Source organism: Caloenas nicobarica, chromosome 1 (assembly GCF_036013445.1).
Source record: "Caloenas nicobarica isolate bCalNic1 chromosome 1, bCalNic1.hap1, whole genome shotgun sequence".
Lineage (NCBI taxonomy): Eukaryota > Metazoa > Chordata > Aves > Columbiformes > Columbidae > Caloenas > Caloenas nicobarica.
Genome location: NC_088245.1, coordinates 96,557,853 through 96,581,577, shown reverse-complemented (window position 1 = coordinate 96,581,577; position 23,725 = coordinate 96,557,853). Strand labels below are relative to the sequence as shown.

Sequence of the window (23,725 nt, the reverse complement as noted above, 5' to 3'; positions counted from 1 at the left end):
TTCCATACCAAAGGTGCTGTCCGATAAATCAAAAAGGACTGTTTGAGGGATCAAGTGATGCAGGGATACATAATGCATGAGAACACTTTAACCTTTAGATCATTTGCCTAAACAGTTATTTACAATTATTACTGTTTGAAAGCTCCTTACTGGACAACAGTATGCAAAGTGAGGTTGTTAGGAAGTGTTAGTGAAAGCTTCAGTGTTAGAAAGTCTTTGGTCACTGAGGCTCATTTTTTCTTATTTTCGTAAGTATATGTTGGGACACTGGAGGAAAGGTGTACTGCTTTCACCCAGGTGATCACTTGTTTATAAACTTAATTTCTCCATCTCTTGTTCTGGCACCAATTTTGATCACTTGCTTGTTTTTCGAGTGAATGAACTTAAGATGGAATGACAAGGACAGCAAAGCTCATTTTTTATTAAACATCATTGGTATCTTCTTTTACATCAACACATTGCTGGCCTTGATACCCACTGTATTTCTTTAAACTGTGGTTTGAAGTTGCTCTTGTAGTTACTGCCTGGTCCTGTTACATATTATACCCATTTTGAAAAAGCAGGGGGAAACTGGGATGAAAACTTCAGTTTAACTTAATTCTTTTCATCTTCAAGGAAAACGTCCTATTCTTTTCCAGATGATAGCTTTTCCTCAGATGCTTGCTGGCTGCTTTTAGCTGTGATCACTGGGAGAAGATCATTTTGATTACTAGAGACAAGCAGAAACAGCCGAGAGACTTTATTTTTCTCTCTGAATGCAGGGCAGAATAACCTGAGATCACAAAACACAGTTCTCATCTAACACTCAAATTCTACTTCCAATTTCCCAGTGACTCTTCAGGTGGCCTGGAGTGAGTCATGTTTCCACTCCGAGCCTCAGTCCCTCAAAGAGCATGTGAAAAAGAGACTATGATGCCAAGTTTTTCAAGAGCACTTTGATGCCTCTGGACAGTCCTGCTGAAAGGATACTTATGATCTCACTTTTCCCCTCAGAGCCAAATACTCCGATTGCATTTATTTTTTCCAGCACAGAAATAGCTTATTACTTAGTGTTATTCAGAAAGAGGTAAAACCTGTCCTTCATGTAACTGTGAGTAGTTGCCAACAGTTTAGGAATTTGCTCATTAATTTTAGAGAGTGAAATATTTCCCTGATGCTAGCCCTTCACATTAATGCAGCTATACTCGGAGCAGAATTGGTGCACTGAGTCTACAATTCATTTAGACTAATTAACAGGACAATTTCAGTGGTTTGCCTTTGGCTGTATTACTCACAATTTCACCATGTGCCACTATCCAAATGTGGATGTGTGCTGTTGCTCAGACAGATTTATAAGTTGTGTTATACAAGCAGACCTACAGTAAACTAGGAACATGTGTTTGCTGCATCCCAAGAGCCAAGAGGCCACTGCTGATTTGGGAGGAACAGGACTCTGTGCACAAAAAGGTGACTCGTATGTATAATTTTCTTTTCATTTGACTTTATTTATTAAAAATATTATATTTTAGCCCAGTAATTTAATTCTTAATCAGTTTTAGGAGTTAGTCATGATAGCCATTGAATAGAGCCTTGGAACATTTCATTTTTATGTTCTTCAAATTCATGACCACAGTATATGAGTACATTTTTTTGTCTGAAGTTCCCACTGGCTGAGGAGATGAGGCAAAGAGAGTCACACTCTTGTGACTAGTGATCTAATCTACTTCCATGTCTAATTAATTGGGAAACAGCAGTGTGGTGTTGGGAACTTCCCTCAGGGACAGGGTATGAATGCTGCTTCCAGAAAATTAGTAATGCAAACTGTTAAATGACTTTTCTACCCTTAAGCTTTATGAAGGATAACCTAAATGGATGCTGTGTGGCTCTCTGCACACACATGGTGCTTCAGATTCCAAGTTAAAAGAGTGTGGTAAATCTTTCCTTATCTTCACTGAGTCACCCAATTTAAGAAGAAAGGAGTGCAGCAGAGAAGTTCACTAAAGGTCTATCGCTCAATTTTCTGGCCATCAGAGGCAAATCTACACAGCCTGGAACAGGCAGTCATACAGCTGCTCTGTCTTCACCTTTGTATCATCTTCGCACTGTCCTGGAGTTGGAGGAGGTTGTAAGTTTTAGGGTCTGTCATGTTGCTGGAGCTGCAGTGTAAAGGCCCTTTGACATTCACATGAAGGGACTAAATATTCCTTTCTTGGAAAATAACCTCACAGAACTGGATCCATGTGATGCCACATGACTTACAATGGTCAGAATTGCTACATATGTTAATATTTCAAACTTCTGGAGAAAATCCAGCAGGTTATGGTCTTGTGCTGACCTCATGCAAAATGGGGTTTAATACAGAATTATCTGTAAAGTATGAACCAGTGTTGGCTGCTTGCAGTTGTCTTATTACAGGTCGTCTGAGACTTTTCTTTCTACTAACCCTGTTGCATATCACTGAGCTGCTCTTGGTTTGACAGGATGCCTCTCAGCACTCACTAGGAATTAAAGGTGATACAACCTCTCCTAGGAAGATGCCTAAGGACTGATACAGGAATGGCTGGCATATAGCTTCATTGCTTAAATAAAGCTATGGATAGTGAGGGAGTTGCACTTAGAGAATATTTTTGTTAATGTATTTCTTCAATCATTCAGCTGAAAGTTACTAAGCTATTGAAGCACTAGAAGTTTTGGAGGAAAAATGTTTGTGACCCAGACCTTCTGCACCCTGAATAGATGACCACAAGTTTTTTGTATAAATGAAGGATTTAGAAAGTGTATCAGATTCCTGGACAAGTTCAAGAGGCTTAGCAGCTAAAATCTTGTTCAGAGTGAATGGGCTTCGAAGTTTCTTTAGCACTTCATTTTTATTTTCCCTTTCAGGGCCTTTATGCTAGAAACCACAGACCCCCAAAAATTGCTCAGATTTATTAGTGTGGGAGAGAGATGGGCTGAAATAGGACAAGTCATTTTGAACAACTGTAAAAAGGCTGCTTTGTCGAACAAGGTGTCTTCCTCCTGAGATCAAGTAGAACACACCTACATGGTGTTTGAAAAAGAGCTAGCAGAAATGGATTCACATATAAGTAAACACCATTTCTGGTCAACATTTAGTTACTTGAACGAAAAAGGATGAGGAATACTGAGTACCCTTGATCATCTATTTAGGGGAGTGGCAGACAGAGGTGGTTTGTAAGGATGGCTTCTCCTATACTGGGGTTGCATGGAGGCTTGTCGGCACACAGCAGCACTTGAGAACACTGTGCCTTGCTCCAGGGTGCCTTCATGTGTCCTTCAAGGTGGTGCAGCCCGTTCACAGCCCTTGTCCTTCAGTCTTTCCTTGCAGCGATATCACCCTCTCAAGCTTGGGGACTCAGTTGCTCCTACAAATGTTTCCCATCTGATTTCAGTCCAAAAAGTCAGGCTGATCAGTTTTTAATAATTTGTTCTTCAAATTGAAATGATGTGGGGAGTCCAGCTGGTTAAGTGGAGAGGGTAACAAACTCCAGCAGAAGGAAGCAATGAATAGCTGGGAATGGTAACCCCCAAGCTTGAAAACAGACATGTAAACATTGACACAGCCTCCCCTTTTTTCCTAGACTTGTAGATTTCTAAATCAGTTAGTGTTGGTAGCCCTGGTAACCATAGTCTAGACTAAGATGGTGGTTTTCCTTCAATTCTGATGTATGCCTATAATTGGCTGTTATACAGCTCTATGCCCTTGACGCTGGCAAAACCTGCAGTTTTTCCAATAGATGCAATAATCAAGGGTCAGCACTTATAAGTGTATCCCAAAGCACAATGCCAAAATGCACACACTGGTCCTGATATAAATGAGCTGCTAGAAAATCTATACCAGCATAAATCTCCACAATCTATGAAAAATATCTATACACCTCGTGTGGAGCTTAACTTCAAGCACTCAAGCTAAAACACTTTATTTGAGTTAATATTATTATATCCCACAGTTTTCTGTATATGTAAGACATAATGCCCTGTGGGGGACAGTTTCCGAAGGGAAGGAAGCCAGCGGTGCAATTAATTTATTCTTAAAAAATGTCACTTAAATATCATACTGAGAACAAAGAGACAGGCATTAATTCTAAGATATTATGCAAAATAGGTGGCAGTGTCATTACAAAGGGTCAGGGTAGTTTACTTTTAATTACCCTGTTAGGGAAGGCAGAAAACCAGAGGCTTCTGTGATAAGTAGATCTGAGTCTGCAAGAAGTGGTAGCAATAACCCAAAGCATATAGCTAGTGGTCCCTTTGAAAGGAAGATGACATTTTCAAATGATAATGTAGAAACTCCACAAAGAGAGCAGAAAAAGGAATTATTAACAACTTACCTAATGCTGTTCTTGCTGGTGTGGCATCTTTTTTAATCCAAAAGGATACCCAGGAAAGAACAACTGTTAATATACAGGGAATGTAAGTTTGAATAGTAAAGTATCCCATTCTTCTACTTAAGTCGAAGTATATAGTCATGACTACATAATCACCTGCAATAATAACACAGAAAATAAATTGACATTGTGGTGAGATACAGATCATTGTTCATTGAGATGCTAATTTTTAAACCTCATTAAAACACTGCATATGAAATATTTCTCAGTGGCTTTAGAGCAACTGGGCAGCAATGCTCACGTGAAATAGAATTCAAATAAACCTTTCAATTCGAATTTCCTTTAGTTCTAGGTCTCTGTGGAAATGTTGACCTATTTGGACAGGCAGAGGCTTTCAGCAGTCATTCTGGGTGAGTAAATTCTTGAAAGGCATCTTGGCTTTCCAGACTTGATAACTCTGGATCCTCCATGACCAAAAAGATGAAGCTACTATGATTCACTAGAATCTATAACCAAACCTCCTTCTGCAGGCTGTGTCTTCCCTGCCTTAATTTCAGGTTTGAGTGACTTGTTATCTTCTTTTGAGATATGAATCAGGCAGTAGGGGTCTTTATGGCAAATGTAGCATGCATATGAGTATGTCTTTACATAAGAAGTCATTTAGAGACACTAGAGCCTCAATGCTGGCAAGAGAGGTCAGAATGCATACTTTTAAGGGACTCATTATTAAAAATCAAGAGTCTCTTTTTGTCAGCATTACTGCATTTCAAAGCAGTTGTAGTCACTTGAAGTATCCATGAACCTTCAGAAGGTGAGCCTGGATATAAAGTTTATTATTCTGCTCTGATTCATAAAATCAAGAGCTCAGTAAGAAGGCTAGTTTATCTCACATTATATAATTTTATTCACAGCGTCTCTTCTGCTAACCCTCGTGACTCTACAGGGGATAATAATCTGTCCCTCTTTCTCTACTCAGTAGAGGCTACTGACCTTATCACCTCTCTCCTCACTAACATCCCCTGCTGCTTCACAGATGTTAACTATCCTTTTCTTTCAGGCAGTCACAGTGATTAACAATAATGCAACTGAACTGAGACCAATTTCTGTACTTCACTTGAATATGTTGCTTCCATTTCAGATGTGAAGAGTTTATATGCCTGAGAACTTTTATGGGGTTTTTGTCTGACTATATCAGACTTGACCTAATAAATTACATTGCTTCTTATTACAAACCTTGACATTCTATAATACAATATCTGCAGAAGGCATCATTTACAATAGGTAGGTAGGTCTGTCCTGTTACAGCAAACCACCAGAAGACTGAAGAAATTGGTAGCACAGGATTAATCCACAAAGCAATGTACATACAGCTCACCCAAGTAGTGACATAACGGGTTCATCAGGAGTTGAGACAAATTAAATCTTAATCTTCTAGTAACAGCATATGAACAAAATAATTTAATATAGTGGATATTTTGACTATAGCTAAATATGACATAGAAAAGAAATTAATTCAGTAAAAAAATCTTCCACCCAAAGAATCTCTGAAGGCCACTGTAAAATGAGTGAACTACAATAAGCTACAAAACCAAAGGTAAATAAAAATCCAAAGGTGGGATTTGGGGTGAGAAACTTAGAACAATGAGTCAAAAGGAAAAGTTTCTATGTGTTAAGTACATCCTTTTTGAGATAGATATATTTGGAAGAGGTTGATAAGCCTGTAGGTGCTTTCATCATGCTTCTGTTAGATGAATACATACATTTTCATGAGTACTGTGCCAGTGAAAAGCGTGTGACCTCAAGAAGCTGGACAATTATTTCAGAAGCCTTGTGTATTTGGCATAATGGGACAAAGCGCTAATGAAATAAGCTCACTGCTGTTACAAGCCAGAACTATTGCAGTACATCATGACCCAGTGAGCCTTGTGGGCTGTTCATAGCCTAAGGATTATTTTCATTCCACTAATCTCCACCACTTTTCTTTCTGTGGGAAATGGCACCAGGGAACCGGTGTGGATTAGTAACTGTTGGTTCTGCTGGTTTAGTTATAAACTACATCAGATCCCTAATCTGGTTTGCCTCACCGAAGAAAGATTTATGCCACAGCAACTGAGGTAATTTCACAGAAATGGGAGTAAGGAGTTAGAGGCTTTGGAAACCAGTGCTCCTACTGACAGAAACCAACCCAACAACCATGGAAAAGACACCATTACATTTCAAACATTGTCTGTCAAGGCAGAAAGATGAGCAAAAAAGGGAAATCAAAGACTCTGTAGGAATACTGCCAGGCCTTTACATTTCCCTTACTCAGTTACCATATCTAGAACTGGACTCAGCTGCCTGAGCACTATAGAAAGCAAAACAATCTGCATACTTCTAATTTTGTACAACAATAGATGATACATGCAATTCACAATTCACACACACAAGTCACTGTTCCTCTGAATACTATCACCATGAAACCCAGCACAGCAGATGAGAGTTGGGCTAAATAGTGAATAGAAATGTACTGGCTAGTAAGGCACATTCCCTGTTTCTAAGGTCTTCTACTGAAGTATTAATAAAACTGATAAACTGAGAGTGGGAGAAAATTATGGAGCATTTCAATTGTTTTGCAGACAGGAACTGAGGCAGAGATTAAATGACGTAAAGAGTCCATCATTCTGTTTAGGCACAAACTGATTCAGTATCTTTCAGGCAGTATTCATTTCACTTGATCTTAGTTATCTAGAAGGCAGATTCTACAGATGACCTGCACACTGTGGCCTCCTTTCTATACTTAATGAAGAGAAATTGGTACTTTTAGTATATGGTTTGTCTAATCTGTTTTAGAGGTTTACTTTAGATGGAGGTGAATGTGCTCAAAGCATTTGTTTCTCTCTAGTGATTAAAAAAGCAGAGTGATTGGCTCAGATGTGGACAAACACATCGTAGGCACTTAGAGATGATCCAAGGAGTGAATCACATCCCTTGATTCCATGGTGAAAGCTACATCAAGCTACTTCTGTGAGGGTGTTAAGGTTATTTTACTCAAATATAATAACCTTCTTAACCTTTTAAAGGGTATTTTAGTTACTTTCCTCTTTTGTTTTGTAGTTAAACTTGATGCCTTATCCTTGAGGACATGCACAACTCCTTCTCTGCTTGCTCCTCCTCTGCTGGCTGCCTTTCTTGTTTGCTTGCTTCCTTCCTTCCCCTGCTCTTTATTACAACACAACTATTCAACTTGTCTTTATCCCAGCTAAAAACCTGTTAGGATACCTCTTCTCTGCAGAATCTCCTTCCAGCAAGCTAAATAAAGGAACAGTAACTCAGTCAAATTTTACAAGGAGCTGCAAATTCCCAAGTATCCAACAAAGACCGATAGATGTCTAACAAGCATCCAATGAAAATGAAATCCTATGATGATCAAATGATTGGCTGCATTTATTTATCCACTAACCTGTTTTCTCTTCTGAAATCCATACAAAAATTCTCACAATGAAGAAGGCAGACCCAGCCATATACGCAGCAGCTGTGCATATGGACATATACTGTACCTTCTGTGCTATACTCTAACTTATGAGAACACACTGACAGATAATAGCAACAGACTGGGAGAACAACTTCGTCCAGTGGAACTAGTGATCCAAAGTGGAAGAGGAGAATTTGTTGGTTCTCCTACAATATTCTAGCCATGCTTAGAGAGGGTACAGCTTAGAGATGATAAATAACGATGACGACACTTCGTGAACTGCCACTGCTGAAATGCAGAGCATCAACTGGAAGCATGAATGTTGTGACTGCTGTCAATGGCAAGCATGTTTCTGTACAGCATGTACTGGATACAGTTGGTTTTTTTAGTAAGTACAGTAAATTACAATTTTCAACTAAATTAATATTTCAGTTCTTCTATCCTCAGCCAAGTCAACTTCTTTTGAGACTCCTGAATCGTCTCTTTGCAAACAGAAGAGCCAGCACGTGCATGCTATAGCTACTTTCCTCAATGCACTACTCCTAACTACATTATTATTATTATTGTCCAAATTACTCCTTCCAGAAGTAATTATTCTCTATATATCTAAAAGCATTTCTTTGCAGCTTAAAGGAAAGTAGCCACGGTACATTCATTTCTGACTTTCTCTATCCACACAAAATAATTTGTACAAAGAAATTCTCCTCTCTTCTAAAAAAAAATGACCTACAATTCATTCTGTATGTCCTGCAGGCATGAGCAACTCAAAGGAGAGAAAAAGCTTTCAAGCACTCTGCACAGTGCCCCCTTGCTTCTTCAGCAGTCTTTGGAGCTCCACCTGCCATTACTGCCACCGCTACAAGAGGAGCTGGGGTTGATTGTTCAACAAAGCCCCGCAGCGCAGACAAGATGGGAAAAACCTCCTTCCAAACTGCATATCATTAAATCAGTGTACTTGGTTTAAAAGTAACCACACAGTGATTGCCTAGTTAGGGACCACTGAAATAGCTAATACCAAAAAAACTTCGCTTTGAAACTCAGAGAGGAATTTCACTTTAACAGCTGAAATAACTTCCCAGGAAGGCAAACTAACTTTTAGCTGAGCCATCAACTCACAGAAATAATGAAAATTACCTTGAGACAAAATAGCGCCCAACCAGTTTTCTGTAATGAGAGCAAAGGGTGCTTCTTAAGGCAGCAAATCTGGAGTAATAGGAAGAGTGTAGCAATCCTTCCCACGAAACCAAGATGACTGCTGTCTGTGACCCATAGGACTTACACTAGTTTAACTTTCTGGTTTGAAAGTAGGACACAATTTAGGAAAAAAAAATATTTTTAAAGGAATAACTGCTGTGGATTTTAATGAACAATGCTAAACTATAGCCTATTTCCTTTGTCTTTTGAAGACTAATGACATGGTTGGCTGAATTGCCAGAATTTTTCTTACATTGCACCAAGAACATCTCCCTTAAAGGTGAAATGATGGAAAATAATGCAATTTTTTGTTTTAAGAAAATATTTTAAAATATAAAATGATATACTGTAAATAATTTATTTACTCAAACTATACTATACCATCCTATCACACATTTTAATTTATCCTCCCATTATATTCTTAGTTTATCAAGTACTAAAATCCCAATTATTTAGGTAAACAAAGAATGACTTTACAAGGACAGCAATATGAAACTACAATGCATACACCGAGTGATTTTGGCATGTGAGTGAATGTTGCATGCTAACTATCCATCACTAGAACTGCAGAATAATGAGGAGTGGCAGAGTTTATCAACATTCTTATGAGAGTTTGATTACAGGAAAAAAGTCCTAGGCATTAGAATGAGGACTCACACAGTGTGTCACGGGTATTTCTTTGTTGATCAGTGCGACCACAGAGAGTACACTAAGGCATCTTCCTTATTATCTTAAAAAATCAAATTTACTTAATGGTGAGTAAACGAAGTTTCTAATCCTCAGTGTTTTGGTTTGGTTTGGGTTTTTGGTTGGTTGCTTGGTTGGTTTTTTAAATTTTTTTATTTTTATTTGGAAGCCAAAAGAAGACCCTATTTAGTCCTGCCATTCACTCTTCATTTTCCCCCAACCTGTTTTCCGATCTTTGCTTCCCAAAGCTCCATTTTTTCTTTCCTGAACTAGACTTCTTTGCTTTCTTAGTAAGCTGAAAATATTCTGCTGGTGTGGCCTCTGCCTATCAGTCATCCAGGATGGTGTTCTTGTATCAAATGCCTTCATTTACAATTCTTCTCTCTGATACCCAGGTAGAACTATAGTATTTGAACATAATTAGGTCAAGCAGGAGACCACCGCTGTTGTTGAATACATTGGTCAGACATCTGACAAATAAAACCATTAAAAAAAAGATCATCAAAGTCAGTATGTATAGAAGTTTTTGCAAAATGTTCAGTAGAGAGGTTTTTTAGAAGGGATGCATACTTTCATGGTAGTACCAACGTCAATTGAAGATGTGCAAGCTTCAGGTTCAAGACGTGGTTGCAGGTTCCAGATTTTGCACTTTCTGGAAAGAATATCTCAGTTCAGAATCAGGCAGAAACAGACACTGTGGTATAAACCCTACCTAATTCAGAGCAGAAATCAGACAGAATTGTCATGTCAACTAGGCCTTTTCACATCCCAGGCCATTATCCCAACTCCTTAGAGACATGCCCAGTGGAAGTTCAAGCTATTTTCTCATTAGCATTACTAATATGAAAACAGATGGAATGAGATTTCTTAAAGTACATTGCCTATTGCTAACACTTCAGCAGCTGGTCTGTCTGCAGAGCTGGTATCCCATCCTGACATGAGTTTCCTAGATACTTGGTCTTCAGCCAGTCCACATATGGAGGAGATTTGAACTTTGGAAGACCTAAAAACTAAGCAAAATGGTAGAAGAAATAGCTGAATGCCCCCACAGGTGGCTGTGACTCCAAAAGGAGCTATTATTAAAACTGAAATGACAAGGGTGAAAACAGGATTTTGCAGTTCCCTTGAGGAGAACTGTAGAAGGAATGAGAGTCATGACAGCATCATTCAAAATGCCTTTATCTTCTCCAGTATCTCTATAAACAATGAAGAAATGCTTAGGACTCATCACAGGATTATTCTCAGTCCTCCAAAATGTGTCAACCAGTACGCAGTACAATAGTTTTCATTCCAGGAGCAATCTTTGCTCCATAGCACTCTATGACTAATGCTTCCAAGCCAAAAGGAAGAACAGAATGATTGAGGCCATGCTGTCACTTAAGAGCTTGTCTTAGATTCCCCTATGCTGCTCTGGTATTTAGGTATCTTCATGGTCATATCTAGATAATTAAGATTCTGTGCTTGGATGGGAGCATGTGTGCATGTACAGAGAAACATGTTTGCACCTCATCCCAAATAAATTGAGCTTTCTCAGAATGGTAACAGGCACTCATTAAATACATAATTTGTGCATTAGGTGCATGTTTAGCCACACAAGAAATGCATACAGGACTTTGGAAGTATCATTTTTATATGTATTGCCACAGTAGCTATGAGAGACCCAGGCACAGGCAAGGATCTTATATAATAGCTATTGAACAAACAGGGGGAAAGAAAGCTTTCTGTGCCCCAGAGATCTCTGTTTTCCAATTCATAATTGTGTTTGGTATTATCAGGTGTGTCTGTGTGTGCATGTGTGTGTGTGTGTACAAGTACAGTGTAGCCCAGATCTGGCTTTCAGCACTTAAAAAGCAAATTTTCCAGAAATGTATGCATACCATGAGAGCCAAATAATTGCTAAAGTTTGCCATTATCATAAACAAATTAGTATACTAGTATACAGTGAAAAAGAGAAACCCAATGCCAACAGCATTGTTTGTGTTTATAGAAATCATGTTCAATTATAAGTATATACATATTCATAAGCATGCATAATACAAATCAAATATTGACAGATTAGAGTATGAAAAGCAAAGACTAGATCCCAAGCTGTCTGAAGGCAACAGATATTTTAGAGTCAAGTAAGACCAAGACTTTGTCCTAATTTATCAGAACCGAAAGACATTAAGTTTTGGGTTTGTTGTTGTTGTTGTCGTTGTTGTAATATCAAGAGGAATATAATATTGAAGATCATATTTTTACTTCAAGCTACCAGGTTTTTTTCATCACCATAGAAAAATTTGCCTTTATTCTGTTTATTCTTCGTTAGATAGTGAACTTTAATTTTCTTTGATGTAATCTGCATTTTCAAAAGATTTTTGTAAAATGAAAGTTTTGTTAAATGAACTAATGCCTGCCTTTAAACAATAATGACTATGTTTCCAGCACACAAGATTGTTTCCTCCTCTGATGTAGGCATTTAGTATTAAATCTGGAAAACCAATTAATTTGTTCAGAGATCTAATTTCTGTGCATTGTGGTGTTTTGTTTGTTTTGTTTTTCAGAATAATTGGCATACATAGGTTGTATACTAGAACTTTTCACGAAGAACTGAAATCAAATAAATAAAAGATCAATTTTTTCAACATTTAAATTCTTTGTATATCCCACAGTCATTTGAAACCTACTGGTCAATATTTCTTGTGCCCTAACCAATTTATTAGATGCCATACTGGCAGTTTCAAAATGAGTTACTTTAGATCCAGCTGTAATAATTTCACTGTCTGTAGCTGTAGCCCATACCTTCTGTTATGCATCTGGAGTGCTTTGAATGTACTTGGGAGATGGATCAACATCCATGAACACGATTAACCTTCAAAATTAATTCTGAAAATAAAAGCTTTGTAAAAAAAAATTTTAAAAATATATAGTGCTTGTTGGTATGATCGATGATGTTTTTCTTCTTTGAACACTTACATGTTTACATACTTATACAAGCTGTCCTGTCAAATACACCTATTCTTTCCTCCCAGTCCTACTACTGTATATCATGCCATCCTCCAACAAATGCTATGTGAGGTTATAGTATCTTCTTCATCTATGTGGTAATATGAGCATCAGAATTGCTCTTGGGCTGTTCAGGCCTGTTATCTTTAGGCATAATGACATTTTCATTTTACAACATGAAGGATCACTTAATATTTTTTTTTCAAATGGGGCACTAGTGAAAACAATGGATTTTTAATTTGATTCTTGTAACGTACAAGTAATATTGGAAAATCCTCCAAAAATGCAGTTTCATCAAGCCACATAATGGGAATAAAAATGTGTAATACCATAATCAAGACTTCGATCCATGATTACCAGTCCAGTTCGATTTCTGCCTTAACAGCAGAAAAGTTACCCACATAATCTGTGCTTGTATTCATGCATCAATCTGAGAGAAAATCAATATACAAATATGGTGTGGTATTCATGATCCATTATTCACTATTCCTCAGAAGTGTTGCTATTTACCATACATAGGTTTTATTTTGTGCTTGAAGAATAACAGAGAACAATAGCAGATAAAGTGAAAACAATAATAAATCACCATAGCTGCCTATGTCAGTGAAAGTAAATGGAGGATCATAGTGAAAATTAGTGTAATTTATGTATGAATCTTTTTTTGAGAGGTTTTATTGTTGGAGAGCTGTGCAATGCTTTTCAAACAGAGCATTCTTCATGCTCCACAGAGCACCAAATACTGTAGGAGGTCTGAGAATATACAACACTAATGACTCTTGCATTCAATTTGCTTCTAATAAGCACCAAATCATGCCTGGGAACCCCCAGGTTTATGTCATCTGTCAATGCTGAACACTTCTCATTTATTTCTAGGGCTGAATTTCTTACTCACAAGAGCTCTTGTTTGTGGAAGGAGGCCCCTTTGTACGTCAAAGTTTGTTACGAGGTCCCACGGGATTGGACTGGGTGAGTTTGTAATTCCAGAACCAGTCGAAATAGTTATCAAATAGCTATCAAATAGCTATCAAAAAACCCTGTTTCAGTATTTTCAAATGAAATGCTCTCTTTTTCTTCCTTGGAATTCAATTTTACACATTTAAAAAAAAATAATAAAAATGCAACATTTTGCTTGACCTGATATCCTTTTCATTAGATTAAAATGTTCATGAGTTTGGCTTCACCATTGTGACTGTACTGTGACACCTTTTATATAATCACAGAATGGGGTAACCTGTTTCTTCCTATCTATACTGACATCTGGTAAACCTCAATTGTCCCTAACATACACTCTTGTGGCCAAATTTCCCTTATAATCTTTTGAAAGCTTTAAATAGTATCTCACTGTTGGAAGCCCATCTCCACTGATCATGCTGCATTCTGGAAAAGACTACGGTGATTATTTGGTCTCACTTTCTGCATGGTATGAGATATTTCTAAAGTAATCACTGCTGCAAACCCAAAAGTTATGGATAAATTACAACATCTTTTAGAAAGGCATCCTACCGTCATTTAAAAATTTCCAGCAATAGAGTTGCATTGTAACCCTTGAAGTTCTCTCAATGCTTAGTTATTTTCACTCTGAAAACAGGTGGGTTTTTCATAGTCTGCAGTCATCTGTAATAGCATCAACTCAGACCTTGAGTCTTAACACATCTTAGCTAGACTGAATAACCTGTGTTAGTCAGTTTTCTTTATCTCATACAAGTATTTAGAGACAGTAATCAACTACCCTTTATCCTTTGAGATAAACACTTATGCTCGCTTAACACAAGGAATTATTTCCAGTATCTAAGAAATCTTCTGGCTCCTTTGTGCACTCCACAACTTTTCAAAATAACTCTTGAAGGGCAGCTATCAGAATTAGGTCTTATTTTAATGGGTGTTGCATCAGCATAACATACAGAGATAATAAAAATGCCTTTATTCTAGGGAATAATCTTTCTCTGAGTACATATCCAAAATCTGTATTTTGGCCATACCTTCAAACAAGGAGTATTTTTAAAAATAACTATTACTTGACAAGAAATGTCCCAAAACCTTTAAACCTGCATGCAGCACTGGGAATGGAATGTCTCCATTTCTGGGAAAGCAAAATCCACAGACTTCAACCCTAAATATATGCTTCAATCCTGAATACATGTTCTGAAGTGCAGAAATGCCTATTTGCACTTGAATCCAGGCTACAAAGCACTGCGTTCTAGCCCCATGACTTATGTCTGTCATTGACCACTCAGTCTTTGTGTCACCTATAAACTTAATGAGTCTTAATGTTATGATTGCTTTTCCATCATTAACAGAAAGTATTAAATAGCATCAAGCCAGATGACATAGCATCTCAACAGAAGGGCCTGATGAATAATGTTTTTTCTAGCTCTGTTTTGAGTCTTACTAGGTACTCAAAATTTAATCATTTGATATGTGCCACAATGATTTTCTTATCACTGTAGCTTCTTAATCAAAATGTCATATCACATCAAGTGAGATGTCTTGCAAATGTACATTATATCACCACAAACATGTAATCTCAGAAGATGATTTTGAGCTAGTCTGACAGGAGTTAGTTTCTATGAATGAATGTTTGTTGGTGCTAATTATATTATCATAGATATTTGTATTGATCTATTTCAGGATCTGCTGTTCCACAACTTTGTTCGAGACCCATGCCAAGATGAAAATCCTGTAATTATTTGGTCATCTTATCTGCAGATTTTTGAAACTGAGAGGAGAAAAAAGAAGTGTTTTATTTCACCTCAAGCCTTCTTTGTTACAAATGTGTGGTAGTGATCCCTGGTCAGCTCTTTAAACTACTGCTATCAAGTTATCAAAGGATATGTTAAGTACAGAAGGATTTAATGAAGGGGTTTTGCTGGGGAAGTGGCTAGTAACTTTAATAGCATAGCATAGCATAGCATAGCATAGCATAGAATAGAATAGAATAGAATAGTTTCAACTTGAAGGGACCTACAATGAACACCTAGTGTAACTGCCTGACCACTTCATGGCTGACCAAAAGTTACAGCATGTTATTAAGGGCCTTGTCCAAATGCCTCTTAAACACTGACAGGCTTGGGGCATTGACCACATCTCTAGGATGCCTGTTCCAGTGTTTGACCACCTTCTTGGTAAATAAATGTTTCCTAATATCCAGTCTAAACCTCCTCTGATGCAGCCATTCCCACGGGTCCCATCACTGGATCCCGGGGAGCAGAGCTCCTCACCTCCCTCTCCCCTTCCCCTCTTCAGAAGCTGCAGAGCCATGAGGTCGCCCCTCAGCCTCCTGCTCTCCAAACTAGAGAAGCCCAAAGTCCTCAGCTGCTCCTCCCAGGACTCGCCTTCCAGCCCTTTCGCCAGATTTGTTGCCTTTCTCTGGAGGCATTCAAGGACCTTCATACCCTTCTTAAATTGTCTTCTCTGTTTTATACACACAAAACCAGTAAGTGATTACTTGCACTCAAAAAACCCGTAATAGTTATTTTATCTTTCACACTCTAACTTTCTATCTCACACCAAATCCCAGTATGCTACGGTTAAGAAATTGTAAAGAGTCGGTTGAGAAATTCCAAGCAATACTAATATTTGCAGAAGTTTTCTAGCATAGTCTTTCAGATTAAAGCCACCTGGTGCAGCTGTTTCTCACTTCACATTACAGGTAGATATGTTTTGGTTTTCTGCAGAGCTATTTAGTAGTCTGTAACAGATGCAAGCTTGCATTCTATTTGCTGTTTTATCTGGTAGAATAAAGGAAAATATTGATCCATATGCATTCATGCTTATTTATTTCCAAGACTTCTGACAGCTGGAAAAAGGTGATACCACTTCTGATTGAGTGTTATTTTAGCTCCTTCTTTGCCTACTGAAGCCTTTTTTACTGGAGTATTATCAGTCTTTTTTACATTCCCAACTGTGACTCTTTCATCTCTTCAAATTTCATTGATATCACCTTTTCAAATATATATTCATAAACAAGCTACGACTATTTCCTTTATTAATTTCCCTAGGTTGTACCTCTGGTATTCATGTAATGTTTTTTCTTTCACATACTGTAGTGCCTTTGTTGCAATGTGCTGTGAACAAATTGATTTTGTGCTGAATAAATGTTGCCTTTTCTCCTGTCCCTACTAACTCTTTTTGTTTAGTGTACTGCCCTCCTGGATTATCTAGTCAGTCTATTGGGTACTTCCCATTTTGTTTGTGATGAATGAAAAAGGCAGCCCAAATCTCATTCAAATCCAACTACTTCTCATCTGTTCATCTCTATATAGGAGTCATATTTTTTGTTTCTGAACTCCATGCTCAACCTTTTACTTGTTTTCATCAGAAGTATTTTCTTATTTTACTTCAACTAGCAATAAACTTGTCTTTAACCTCCTAATAGTGTTAGCTTAAAATTGTTAAAGACATAAAATCAGAGATTTAGCCAAAGTCTGTTGATATGGCTTTCCTTGCTGTATCTAGGGAATTGCTTTTGCTTACTGATGAATTCTCTTTATCTGACATTCTGCAGTGTGAAATATTTAAATTACAGAAGAAAAACATGTGCAGAATTTTTAAGGGTCTCCTGCCTAATTACACACTGTCAGAAAAAACAGCTAATCCTATCCCTGTTGCAGATGGAAAAATTGAGCTCTTTTTCCTGAATACCTTTCAGTAACACCTTTTAATAATTCTCTTCCACCCTGGGCAAGAGCCTACACGTCTTTCTACATCTTCCCTGCATGATCTTGAAAAGGAAGAGAGACCACAAAGAACTTCAGAGAGAAGAAAGGACTCCTGTGAAATTCTGAAGAAAAGGATGAGCAAGATAGTGGTTCAGTGACACAAAGGTGAGGTTTCATTCACAATTCATAGTTAATTGTAGAATGGAGCAACTATAGTGCAGGAAGATATTGACAGCAACTGATGCCAAAGGTTAATTAGTTTTTGGCAAACAAAAAAACAGTTCTGTGTGATGTAGCCAGACCAAACTATGGATTTATTTTTCAACTATACTAATTTTCTGAAGAGCATATGGTAATGTCTTTGATTATTACTTTATAGGTTCCAGTATTCCTCAACTACAAATACCCATACATTTAACTAAAAATATATGAGTTTTGGGGGGAATGGAGTGGCCTGCTGTACTTCAATCCATGAATCACCATTAATCACTTATTCACATGGGTCTGCGAGAAGATGTCAGATATGTGCAAATTAAAAGGGGACATGAGATGAATTCTAACTGACTGTAATACTAGAAAGTCTTCGAAAATTCAACAACTTCAAGCAACTCTTTATAAGTGGAGAGCAATTTGGGAATGACTAAATATGTGAGAATCTATTAGGTTTTTTAACTATTTAACAACTGTGCTGCTGTGGTGGCAGAAGCTTTAATCCACACAGAATAGAATCGAAGAGCAGAGCACGTGATTTAAAGTTATTTTCCATAAAGTGTCTGCATTAGGTTTTCATGCTTGTTTGATTGAAAGGGCCAAGTCTGTTTCATTCATGTGAAAGGACCCAGTTAAAAATTTGAAGAGCTACACCAGTGGACCAGAATACCTATGGAAAGGCTGGAGGTTGGCAGTTCATCATTCTTGTGCACCCAGGGTCACACTGCTTGTTTTCCGCATGAACAGCCTTCATTGTTGGGCCATGCAGGCAGGGGACTTGTAACCATGCCTGGTTTTCATTAAACAACTGGGTGTGAACTCTAGCCCAGTGGACATGTTCTGCTGACTGCAGCCTAAGTATCTGTGATAGCACTTTGAAAAACACCTCACTCTATTGGAAATCAATGAGGTAGAGGTTTCTGAGTCATTTATGCCACATATTTATGAAGAAATTGGATGAACATGAGGGAGGCTTGATGCACAGCATACTCTGACACCAGCCCGTGTTGCAACTATATGAATGCCTTGCTAATACTGCTGGATTGCCAGTCCTAGTGGGATCACTTTGGGACCACTGCTATGAGGCATCCTCAGCATGCAAGGTCCCTCATGACTCTGAACTTTGCAGATTGACCAACAGGCACTTTTGAAAGTTTTCTTCTATGTACATTAGTTTTACGTATGAAAACAGAATCTGTCAGCACTGGTCATTTTAGGCCACTCTCCATCATCTTTTCTAAGTCGTGGGAAATGGGAGAGGTGCCTGAGGAGTGGAGGAAAGCAAATGTCACTCCAGTCTTCAAAAAGGGCAAGAAGCAGGACCCGGGTAGCTATAGACTGGTCAGCCTCACCTCCATCCTGGGAAGGATGGGAGGAACACTGGGAAGGTGATGGAACAACTTATCATTGGTGCCATCTCAAGGCATATCAAGAAGAGAGTCATTAGGGGCAGTCAACATGGCTTCACCAAGGGGAAGTCATGCTTAACCAACCTCGTAGCCTTTTATGAGGACATAACAAGGTGGATAGATGATAGCAAAGCAGTGGATGTGGTCTATCTTGATTTTAGTAAAGCATTTGACACAGTCTCCTACAGCATCATTGCTGTTAAACTGAGGAAGTGTGGTCTGGACAATCAGGTAGTGAGGTGGACTGGGAACTGGCTGAAGGAAAGAAGCCAGAGAGTCGTGGTCAATGGGGCGGAGTCTAGTTGGAGGCCTGTATCTAGTGGAGTCCCGCAAGGGTCGATACTGGGATCAGTACTATTCAATATATTCATCAATGACTTGGATGAGTGAATAGAGTGCACTGTCAGCAAGTTTGCTGATGACACCAAACTGGGAGGAGTGGCTGACACACCAGAAGGCTGTGCTGCCATCCAGCGAGACCTGGACAGGCTGGAGAGTTGGGCAGGGAAAAATTTGATGAAATATAAAAAGGGCAAGTGTAGAGTCTTACATCTGGGCAAGAACAACCCCAGGTACCAGTATAAGTTGGAGAACGACCTGTTGGAGAGCAGTGTAGGGGAAAGGGACCTGGGGGTCCTGGTGGACAGCAGGATGACCATGAGCCAGCCCTGTGCCCTTGTGGCCAGGAAGGCCAATGGCATCCTGGGGTGTATTAGAAGGGGGGTGGTTAGTAGGTCGAGAAAGGTTCTCCTTCCCCTCTACTCTGCCCTGGTGAGACCTCATCTGGAATATTGTGTCCAGTTCTGGGCCCCTCAGTTCAAGAAGGACAGGGAACTGCTGGAGAGAGTCCAGCACAGGGCAATGAAGACGATTAAGGGAGTGGAGCATCTCCCGTATGAGGAAAGGCTGAGGGAATTTGGTCTCTTTAGCTTGGAGGAGACTGAGGGGTGACCTCATTAATGTTTATAAATATGTAAGGGGTGGGTGTCAGGAGAATGGAGCCAGGCTCTTCTCAGTGACAACCAATGATAGGACAAGGGGCAACTGGTACAAAGTGGAACACAGGAGGTTCCACTTAAATATGAGAAGAAACTTCTTCTCAGTGAGGGTGACAGAGTACTGGAACAGGCTGCCCAGGGAGGTTGTGGAGTCTCCTTCTCTGGAGACATTCAAAACCCACCTGGACACCTTCCTGTGTAGCCTCATCTAGGTGTTCCTGCTCCAGCAGAGGTATTGGACTACATGATCTTTCGAGGTCCCTTCCAATCCCTAACGTTCTGTGATTCTGTGATTCTGTGAATTAATGAAAACAGTATGGTACTTACATTCTCTACATTTCACTCAAATTAAGTCTTCTGAAGAAGAAAGTGTGGGAAAGTTTCCTTTTCTGAAGGGCTTAAGACTGCAAAAATGTTTAATGAGGCACCCAAGGGGCAGCCAAAAAATTTCACTGGCAGTCTTAATTTAAGACTCTGGGTTTTTTCATGTTTGTTTGTTTGTTCATTTGTTTGTTTGTTTTCACAGCCAACAGTCTCCTTGCCCTGTGCTTTGCTTCCACAGATTATTCTGAATGCAACATGGGAAGAAAATACCAGATGCAAAAAATGGTAACAGGTTAGAAATAACCAGCTGGGAAGATAAGATTCAACCCTGTGAGAAGGAAACTCAGGAAATTCATAAATAGTTAGTGTCCCATTTGGACAGCATATGCGCCTTTGCAATCTAACCACATGCAGAACAGCCATCACATTTGAGACCTACTTCATCCAAGAGCTACCTGAGCAACATTCTAGTTTGGGAAAGAAACATAAACAAGTATTTCATATTTCTCCCCAATAACATTACTGATTTTAGAAACCACCAGACAGATCTGAGAATGAAGTACATTATTTACACAGGTTGGTCACAGGTCTCAGCAAGACATTTGATCTTCATGATGCATGTAGGCATCAACCTGAGGGGAAGAGTTGGCTCGAGGAAGCAAACTAGTCTTAAGTTTCACTCCATGAAAGGTGCAGTAACCAAGAGATACAGCTGGATTTGTGCTGACAGCACCCACTTACTGAAAGCTGTCTTTTGACAGTTCAGTGATCTGCAACCTATACAATATTTAAGAAGGGCATTAGGTTAGCCCAAGATAGATGTTAGCACTATGTAAACAGGTGCTCAAGGAGTTCCTGTCAACAAGGAGTAAAATTTACTTTGTACATTTGTTCCAATTAAAAAGTGCTTTTGAAAAAAAACTGGGGAGGGACCAAAACATTGTGCCTACCCCTATTTCTCCTTTCCTTTTTTTTTTTTGTGTGTGTGTGTGTTGCTGCTCTTTACAAAGAAAGCCTGTTCCTGTGTGCAGATTATACCTTATAGAATGAGAAGTGCCTTCTGGAACTGAGTTACCACTGATCCATTACTGTTGTATTTATTGATGAGCCTGACTATGACAAGATGCTCCATGTGAGACTTAACACTTTAGGCAAACAGCTTGAGTATTTGGATGTTAAGATTAGTTTTCCTTCAATGTGTTCTTTCATTGACTACATAATTTGAGCCTTGACTACTGGTAATTTTATTCTACATCTAGACCTCTGCTGGGTGTTATCTCCAATTTGTACCAGACTGTGCATTAGGTTTGCAATAAGAATAATGGGAATAAACAGACTTGTGCCCTGCTTGGGTAAAAGGCTGTTGTGCTAAGCCCCCACATGGTTTAAACCCTGGAATAAGGTTTCTATGGCACTGCCAATCAGTTGTGTCAAACTTTGGGTCTTTGAACATAAATAAAATGTTAATAAGATGCTAATGTCAGGTGTAACCTCTTTAAACTGTCAGAAAATGGATAGGACAGATTGTTAAAACTGAAGTGCTTGGAAGAGCCTGAAGAATCACTTGTAACCAAAGTAGGTTGCTTTTCCATTAATATTTAAGTGTATTTTTAGGACAAGTATGACAACACTTGTACATACCAAATTGAAAATGACAGATCACCTATGAGTACTGCCTTGAGTTGTTTGGGTTTTTTTTATGCGTAGCTGCATTTGGTCAGCATTTCCAAGAATTTTTAGAGATGCATGAGCCATCTGTGAAAATGTATTTAGAACTGAATTTTGGCAAACAATACTGCAGCCATGGAGCTTTTTACTTCCAGAACTTTCCAAATGATTACCCTAAAAAAAAAAGAAAGTTGTCCTACTGGCTAAAGATTTCTTAGTACAATTTGTAACCTAGTTTGATTTAACTGTTATTTTTGACGAGTACTGTAATTGATGATTGACATAAACTAATTGCTTTGGCTGTTTTGGAAACAGCACATTAAATAACCACATTACTGAAAAAAAAAAGCCAAACAACTCCGTTCTCATTCTGACAATATCTTCATATAAATTCAATTAGGAAACCTCTAACCACTTCTTTGTTTTTCTCTTTGAATCAACCTTCTTTTACATGATTAATTTCAGCTGGAGCTACCTGTCCTCAAGAAGTCTTCATTTTTGTTTCATTATTTCCTTATTATGATTCTTTTTCTACTTTAAGCAAAGAGATATATGCAGTTTTGCTCCACCTCAACCTGTCACATTTTTGTTTTGCTTTATTTTGTTTATCATACTCCTTCTTAGTCTACAAATTGCTTTGGAAATTATCACTACAAGAGTTTTCTATACACTGAATTTTAATGTAAAAAAATGCAATTTGTTTTTTAAAATAATCATTGAACACGACTTTTTAATGAAGCCAATGGGACTGACGAATAGTGCTGTTGTCTAAATAGCAGCCAGAGTGACCTATACCCTTGCAAGATAACATACATGTCTTCATCAGAAATGGCAAGCATAATTAGTTCCCATAAGCAGTCAGAAATATCTTCCTGTTCTCATTATATCTTTTGTGATACTATCCATGAATTAATTTTAAGTAGTTTTAATCAAGGTCTGCATGTTTTAATGTAGTAGAAAATACTACAAAAGCATGTCTGATACAGTTCTGTAGATGAGAAAATATATATGCATTAATGATAACTCTTAAGACTGAAGCAATATATGAAGTAGCAGCTCAAGACTGTAAGATTATGATTTGGTTAAACTTGGTTTTTATATTGTTTCTTGCCATCCCTCTCTCCAGCCTTGCAGTACTGAGCTTCAGTAATAACTGATATTCTTATACCTACTTCATCCTTGAATGGATTTATATACAACTTCATAATAATTTAGATTTAAAAAGAAAAAAGATTAGGTGGAGGTTGAGACACTATTCCTTACTACAGACAGGCAGTCCAGGATCTGCATCTTATAATCTACCTATGATATTTCTAATGTAATAAAAGTCTTGGATGGATATAAGCAAGAACAGCTCTAAGTCTAAATCTAAAACTAAATCTAAAGCTCTAAATTTGGCGTGCTGTCTTTTCAGCTGTTTGCTAAATCTTTTCCCTTGTAAGACTTTTCTTGAAGAAAAGTGCCATTCTCTTATGTTAGCCTGTACTGCTAAATGTGATTTTTCTTGTTCTCTTGCAGTGGTTGTATAGGGTAGTTCTTTAAACAGGTTCCTGTCAAAACCAGCAGATTACAATGTTAAGAGCCAAAACCTTCCTTTTTATTCCCTGTGTTCTGCAAGGCTCTGTCAGTACAGAGCAGTGCCTTGTTAATACAGATTGCCTTGATTTTCCCTGTAGGAGCCTATCAAGTCTCACAAAGCCCTAAGCCCTGCCAACAGGGAATATTACATTTTTGGCAATTCTTTCCAGATAACAATGACTGACAAGGGCCAAAAGAATCAAAGCTTTGTGGTTCTTGCATTTAGGAGCTTGTT

The 23,725-nt window shown here is 38.3% G+C and overlaps 1 protein-coding gene across 2 annotated transcripts in view; it reads right to left on the bottom strand.

Annotated features, from left to right (window-relative positions):
- Positions 1-23,725, bottom strand: part of GABRG3 (gamma-aminobutyric acid type A receptor subunit gamma3) — a 337,652-nt gene that overhangs the window by 10,335 nt on the left and 303,592 nt on the right. For both annotated transcript variants that reach the window (XM_065646287.1, XM_065646279.1), the window contains exon 7: positions 4,329-4,481. In XM_065646287.1, the coding sequence (XP_065502359.1) occupies positions 4,329-4,481 (153 nt within the window). The remainder of the gene's footprint in view (positions 1-4,328; positions 4,482-23,725) is intronic.